At 41.6% G+C, this 8,100-nt stretch overlaps 1 protein-coding gene across 1 annotated transcript; it reads right to left on the reverse strand.

Annotated features, from left to right (window-relative positions):
- Positions 1 to 1,309: 1,309 nt before the first annotated feature.
- Positions 1,310 to 7,432, reverse strand: LOC123486294 (zinc finger protein 501-like). Its single transcript, XM_045217547.1, has 3 exons — positions 7,403 to 7,432; positions 7,095 to 7,272; positions 1,310 to 3,077 (listed from the first exon to the last, which is right to left on the reverse strand). The coding sequence occupies exons 1-3, from the start codon at positions 7,403 to 7,405 to the stop codon at positions 2,008 to 2,010; spliced, it is 1,251 nt and encodes a 416-aa protein (XP_045073482.1). The 5' UTR covers positions 7,406 to 7,432; the 3' UTR covers positions 1,310 to 2,007.
- Between the last annotated feature and the right edge of the window lie 668 nt (positions 7,433 to 8,100).

Genomic DNA, 8,100 nt, shown 5'->3' on the forward strand with positions numbered 1-8,100 from the left:
TTGATTATCAGAGGGGTATACTACGAAGCCAGATAGAACTACTGAGACATTCCAAATCAGGCTTCATTCATATCATGAAGGTGGATGTTGATCCAACCATTTCAAAAGTAATGACGGGGCTGATGGAAACAGGATTGTATAAATGCCGACAGACAATTTGTTCATTTGTTTTACATGGTGGGATCTTTATGTGTCAGTAAAAATGTATAAGCGAGAAATGGCGGTGGAAACTCCTTTATGCGCAAATATTGATATAATAACCATCATATCGAAGTTAAGTTGGAGTCACGCGATGATATGTTGTGTGGTCCTCCCACTACGATTTGGGAACCCATGCAGTTTATTACGCTACAGATTAAATAAATTATGAACTTCACAGGGTGGTGAAGAGCTTGATGCTCCGTTCCAATACATTTTGATGGTCTTATACTGGTGGCATGATGATCGATGCTTGGTTGCCATTTGACAAATAAAATAATATCGCTCTTATCCATAATAATCTCATCATGTAGGTAGCCTACCCGCACTGTATCTGTGAGCTGTTGGCTACAGTGCACGTGCCAAGAGCACGTTTGCTACGTAACGCAACAGTTTTTTCAAACCATCAGTAGAGTTGAAAATGCGATGGAAATCCATTTAACTTGTATTTGTCATGGGAATTTATCAGCAAAAGTTATTTTTTGTGCACTACGTCACGCAAAGTCTTTTATCCGCAATGATTCTGTTTGATGGAAACTTTTCTGGTGGGAAAATGCGTATATTGTTTTATGCAGATTTTAGAATATTCACATGAAAATCTGTCGCAAATTGTATGGAAACTTAGCTACTAAGGTGGATATTGATCCAACACCTGCCGCTTATTCAAACCAGTCCACTGGGCACAGACATCAGTTCAACATCTAGTTTCTATTTACATTTCATTGAGTCGTCAACTGAAGTGAAATCAACACAAAACATCAAATGTCATTGGATTTAGGTTGGAAGGTCAGTGAAAAATAAAATAAAAAACCTTATGTTGATGGCTTTTTGCAAATCCAATCCGTTTTCCACATTGATCTAACATCATCACATGGATTTGTTTTGCTGAAATGTGGAAACAACGTTAATTCAACCAGTAGCAGGCTTGTAAATGCCCCCAGGAAAGCCGAACAAGGAACTCTTCATTGAGACAATGATGAAACAGCAATCCGTGAGCGAGTTGTGGTGGATATTATAAAATAAAGATCTGCTGGAGTCTAAGTCAAAACCAAGATTATTTATTTCTGATCTCAGAGAGAATAACAGAGTTACACAGTGCAGTGTAGACAGTATGAATTCCAAAGCATTGGGTGATGAGCACATATCTTTATATTTCCTGTTCCTGGGCGGGACTTTATTTATACAAGAACGCAGGTGCAAGCTGGTTTGCAACACAGGATGATACTCCCAAGAACAGGAGATTATAATAGGACAGTTTCACAAGGTTAGTCACATACTCAGTTATGTGGACACATACAATTAAAATGTTCCATTACAGAGTCCGTTAAGATTTTCATTTCATTAAATCATCAGTGGGCCAACAATGCAAATGTAAACAATGGAGCCAAATGCATCACATCCAAATATCACTTGATTACCTGTAGTGCTGGAGGAATGACACACCCAGATAAACACACAGTCAGAGTTTTAAAAAGGACAATTTAAACACATGGAATCTGATCTACTGTGTATTCAAACTGACACACTCCATATTCAATTCATGTTTTCTAATAAAAACATACAAATATATTTTTTTGTATACTTTGTATAAACACATTTCATATGGTATAAACAAGTAAACACAATCTCAGTCAGTCAACAATATAAGACAATGGGAGCACTGTGTATGTCCTCTGATTAACTTCAAGTCAATGTGAAATATCAATTTACACACTAGGAGAAGCAATTAAGTCAATATAATGTGAAATTTCAATTTACACACTAGGAGAAGTAATTAAGTCAATGTGATGTGAAATATCAATTTACACACTAAGATAAGTAATTCTTCTCTCCTGTGTGGATTCTCATATGACTTTTAAGTGACTGTGATGAGTAATATGTCTTTCCACAGTTTGCGCATTTGTAAGGCTTCTTCCCTGTGTGCGTTCTCATGTGTTCTTTCAGGTGCCCTAACCGGATGAAACTCTTTCCACACTGGGAGCAGTGGTAAGGCTTCTCCCCGGTGTGTGCCCTCTCATGTCTTTTCAGGGTGTCTAACCGGTTAAAACACTTTCCACACTGGGTGCAATGGTGTGGCTTCTCTTCTGTGTGTGCCCTCTCATGTCTTTTCAGAGTGTCTAACCGGTTAAGACTCTTTCCACAATGGGAGCAGTGGTAAGGCTTCTCCCCTGTGTGGCTTCTCTCGTGAGCTTTCAGGCTTCCTAAATGGCTAAAACTCTTTCCACACTCCGAGCAGTGGTAAGGCTTCTCCCCTGTGTGTACCCTCTCGTGACTTTTCAGGTCGTCTAACCTGATAAAACTTTTACCACAGTGGGAGCAATGGAAAGGCTTCTCCCCTGTGTGGATTCGCTCATGAGCTTTCAGCTTTCCTAAGTGGTTAAAACTCTTTCCACACTGGGTGCAATGGTGTGGCTTTGCTCCTGTGTGTTCCCTCTCATGTCTTTTAAGGGAGTCTAACCGGTTAAGACTCTTTCCACAGTGGGAGCAGTGGTAAGGCTTCTGCCTTGTGTGTATTTGCTGATGAGATTTCAGGGTTCCTAACTTAGCAAACCTAGTTCCACACTGGGAGCAGTGGTAAGGCTTTTCCCCTGTGTGTACTCGCTCGTGAGATTTCATGTTTCCTAAGTAGTTAAAAGTCTTTCCACACTGGGAGCAGTGGTAAGGCTTCTCCCCTGTGTGTGCCCTCTCATGGCTTTTCAGGTTGTCTAACCGGATAAAACTCTTTCCACAGTGGGAGCAATGGAAAGGCTTCTTCCCTGTGTGGATTCGCTCATGAGCTTTCAGGCTTCCCAACTGGTTAAAAGTCTTTCCACAGTGGGAGCAGAGGAGTCGTCTTGCTGGTTTGGACGTCTCTGGTTCCTCCGACTTTGGTTTTTCTCCTGTCAAAAACAGTGTTTATTTAAAGAGAGACCTGAATGAAACCTCCACATGATAAAACTGCCTTGCTGTGAGGTTTAATCCAAATCAGATCCTTCAATAACCTGAGGCAAGTTTTCAAATATTTCATTATTTAAAACAATCTTTATGTGATTTTAAAACAAATGTTTTAGAGCTTCCTGGTAATTACTGATAATATGTTTACATTACTTATTTTATTCATTCTGTTTTATAAGTCAGAACACAAAAAAAGACAGTTCTAGGACACTCAAGACATCGCTGATTAAACAGCATGATCATTACACAGGCGCACCTTGTGCTAGGGACAATAAAAGGCAACTCTAAAATGTGCAGTTTTGTCACACAACACAATGCCACAGATGTCTCAAGTTGAGAGAGCGTGCAATTGGCATGCTGACTGCAGGAATATCCACAGGAGCTGTTACCAGAGAATTGAATGTTAATTTCTCTAAACGTCATTTTAGAGAACTTGGCAGTACATCCAACCGGCCTCACAACCGCAGACCACGTATAACAACGCCAGCCCAGGACCTCCACATAGTCTGAGACCAGCCACCCAGACAGCTAATGGAACTGAGGAGTATTTCTCTCTGTAATACAGCCCTTTAGTGGGGGGAAACTGATTCTGATTGGCTGGGCCTGGCTTCCCAGTGGGTGGGCTTATGCCCTCCCAGGCCCACCAATGGCTGGGCCTGGCTTCCCAGTGGGTGGGATTATGCCCTCCCAGGCCCACCAATGGCTGTGCCCCTGCCCAGTCATGTTACGTCCATAGATTAGTGGCTAATGAATTTATTTACATTGACTGATTTGCTTATATGAACTGTAAATAGATTAAATTGTTGCATGAGGCGTTTATCCTTTTGTTCAGTGTACATTACCAGTCAAAAGTATGGACATACCATTCAAGGGTATTCAAAGGTACTCATTCAAGGGTTTTTCTTTATTATTACAATTACACAAATTAACTTTTAACAAGGCACACCTGTTAATTGAAATGCATTCCAGGTGACAGAGAATGTCAAGAGTGTGCAAAGCTGTCACCAAGGCGAAGGGTGGCTACTTTAAAGAATCTCAAATATGAAATATATTTTGATTTGTTTAACACTTTTTAGGTTACTACGTGATTCCATATGTGTTATTTCATAGTGATTCCATATGTGTTATTTCATAGTGATTCCATATGTGTTATTTCATAGTGATTCCATATGTGTTATTTCATAGTGATTCCATATGTGTTATTTCATAGTGATTCCATATGTGTTATTTCATAGTTTTGATGTCTTCACTATTATTCTACAATGTACAAAATATTCAGACTATTTACTCAGTACTTTGTTGAAGTACCTTTAGCAGCGATTACAGCCTTGAGTCTTCTTGGGTATGATGCTACAAGCTTGGCACACCTGTATTTGGGGAGTTTCACCCATTATTTCCTGCAGATCCTCTCAAGCTCTGTCAGGTTGGATGGGGAGCGTTGCTGCACAGCTATTTTCAGGTCTCTCCAGAGATGTTTGATCGGGTTCAAGTCTGGGCTCTGGCTGGGCCACTCAAGGACATTCAGAGACTTGTCCCGAAGCCACTCCTGTGTTATCTTGGCTGTGTGCTTAGGGTTGTTGTCCTGTTGGAAGGTGAACTTTTGCCCCAGTGAGGTGCAGAGCGCTCTGGAGCAGGTTTTCATCAAAGATCTCACTGTACTTTTCTCTGTTAATCTTTCCCTCGATCCTGAATAGTCTCCAAGTCCCTGAAATACATCCCCACAGCTTGATGCCGCTACCACCATGCTTCACCGTAGGGAGGATGCCAGGTTTCCTCCAGACGTGACACTTGGCATTCAGGCAAAGAGTTCAATCTTGGTTTCATCAGACCAAAGAATCTTGTTTCTCATGGGCTGAGAATCCTTTTACATTTTTTACATTTTAGTCATTTAGCAGACGCTCTTATCCAGAGCGACTTACAGTTAGTGAATACATATTTTTTTTATACTGGCCCCCCGTGGGAATCAAACCCACAACCCTGGCATTGCAAAGGCCATGCTCTATCAACTGAGCTACATCCCTGCCGGCCATTCCCTCCCCTACCCTGGACGACGCTGGGCCAATTGTGCGCCGCCCATGAGTCTCCCGGTCGCGGCCGGCTGCGACAGAGCCTGGATTCGAACCAGGATCTCTAGTGGCACAGTTAGCACTGCGATCTTTTACTGAGGAGTGGATTCTGTCGAGCCACTCTACCATAAAGGCCTGATTGGTGGAGTGCTACAGAGACGGTTGTCCTTCTGGAAGGTTCACTCATCTCCACAGAGGAACTCTGGAGTTCTGTCAGAGTGACCATCGGGTTCTTGTTCACCTCCCTGACCAAGGCCCTTCTCCCCCGATTGTTCAGTTTGGCCGGGCGGCCAGCACTAGGAAGAGTCTTGGTGGTTCCAAAGGTCTTCCTTTTAAGAAGGATGTTGGCCACTGTGTTCTTGGAGACCTTCACTGCTGCAGAAATGTTTTGGTACCCTTCCCCAGATCTGTGGCGTGACATGATGCATCTCAGCTCAATTTTCGAGTGTCATAGCAAAGGGTCTGAAAACTTATGTAAATAAGGTATTTTATTTTTAATACATTTGCAATTTCTAAAAACCTGTTTTCACTTTGTCATTTTCTAATACATAAACAATTCCAGGTGAAAGCCAAAGGCCATCGCTTTAATAAAATAACAAATTAACTGGAAAAGTAGTAGAGCTTGGCCTGCATTCAGCAACGTCACGTGATACGTGTTTGAAGCTGTTTCAGTACAGCACTACAGGGAGAGAGGACAAACTCCACTGGACTAGTTTCACAGTATGGAAACACTTCAGAGTTTCTGGATTTGGGGTAAACTTCTCCTTTAAAGCATCATTGAGAAATAATTAATTGAAGTTCGAACATTTGTAGACTAGCGGTAAAGAGTGTTGAGGCAGTAACCGAAAGGTCACTGGTTCGAATCCCCACGCCCGCAAGGTGGAAAGGTCTGCCGTTCTGCACTTGAGCAAAGCAGTTGTCCCCCAACAACAACTGCTCCCCGGACGCTAATGACGTGGAACATCGATTAAGGCAGCCCCAGCACCTCTCTGATTCAGAGGGGTTGGGTTCAATGAGGAAGACACATTTTGGGTGAATTAATTCAGCTGTGACTGACTAGATATCCCCTTTCCTTTCCCTTTTAATCCCCGTCCTCCTTTAAGACTCCATAATGTTTCATCATTAGATGCTACAGTCCTCCTTTAATACTCCATAATGTTTCATCATTAGATGCTACAGTCCTCATTTAAGACTCAAAATTGAACTATCTTGAGTTTTTGTTTGCCTGTAGACCACAATATCTATCATCACTATTTGTATATAATGCAGGGAAACCAGAAAAGGAAAACAGGAAAATGCTCCTAGTGTCCCTTTAATGTTTTACCTAATTTCTACCAGCATGTCACATGTCGCAACCAGAGGAAAAATAACTCTATGTTATGATATTCATAACATCCATATCCACCAGTTTATCTTCATGTCAACTAACAGAACTCTGCTGGTTGTCCTGGTAACAGATACCAGTCTATCTTCATGTCAACTAACAGAACTGTCTACTGTGGTGGAAATATTCCAGTCTATCTTCATGTCAACTAACAGAACTCTGCTGGTTGTCCTGGTAACAGATACCAGTCTATCTTCATGTCAACTAACAGAACTCTGCTGATTGTCCTGGTAACAGATACCAGTCTATCTTCATATCAACTAACAGAACTCTGCTGGTTGTCCTGGTAACAGATACCAGTGTATCTTCATGTCAACTAACAGAACTCTGCTGATTGTCCTGGTAACAGATACCAGTGTATCTTCATGTCAACTAACAGAACTCTGCTGGTTGTCCTGGGAACAGATACCAGACTATCTTCTTGACAACTAACAGAACTCTGCTGGTTGTCCTGGGAACAGATACCAGTAGGCAGATCTATTTTATTGTTCAAACTAAACTACAGCACTTACTTTGATGAGTCAAATCTGCTCCTTTCTTCTCTTCTCCTCCTCTCACAGTTCCACTCAGCCCCGTTGTTTTCCTGCAGTCCACCAGCCGCACAGACAACCTCTTCAGACCCAGCAGTAAGGTGCTACTGGGAGAGGTATGACACGGGGACTCTGGGAGGGAGGAAGGGCTAGCGTTGTCCTGGTAACCATATAGAGGGGACACAGAAACATATCATTATGGATGCTGATGTCACTGTTGTCATAAAGTGCTTTACAGAAACCCAGACCCCGACAGAGCAAGCTGTATGCTAGACCAGACCAAGCTGTACCATCTGGTGTTCTGATCTGGAGAGACTCTTCTCTGCCTCGTCAGCATCAGGATGTTGTTGAGGCTCCCCAGAGGATCCATGATAGTCATGTCTGTCTCCTGTGTGAACGAGAACATCAAACAGATGGTAAACTTATGACCATCTATTATAATCATAGTCTTACAAGAGGCATTAATATGTCTAACAATGGCCTAAAATGGCCACATTCATCATGATTTTATAAAATATTGTTTGATGCAAATGTAAAAAGGGTCTTTCCACGAAATTGGTGCCCTTTGATATTTTAAATAGGAATTATGCACAAATATTGCATTTTAAAAGCCTGTTATATTCCATTAAGTGCACTTTAATGTAGACCACATGGAGAAATCAATAAATCTAATATATGTACCATTCAATTTAAAAGTCCAAAAAATATATGTACCAATTGCAGATTGCCCCTTAAACAACTCCTACAGTACTGAACAACATATTGAAGTATATAACTTCAGTAGAATGCCCCTTAAAAACCACACATTAGTTCAAGAACTGCATAGTTTGTGCCCCTGTTTTTAAGATGATACTCACTGGTGTTAATCGGATATTCAGTCTCCTCCTCCTCCTTTTTCACTCCCAAAACGTCTTCCTGCTTCTCTTTTATTGAGATAGCCTCCTCTTCCTCTTTTACTCCAAAAGGTTCTTCCTCTTCTTTCAATGTT

This window comes from Coregonus clupeaformis, unplaced genomic scaffold, assembly GCF_020615455.1.
Source record: "Coregonus clupeaformis isolate EN_2021a unplaced genomic scaffold, ASM2061545v1 scaf1105, whole genome shotgun sequence".
Classification (NCBI taxonomy): domain Eukaryota; kingdom Metazoa; phylum Chordata; class Actinopteri; order Salmoniformes; family Salmonidae; genus Coregonus; species Coregonus clupeaformis.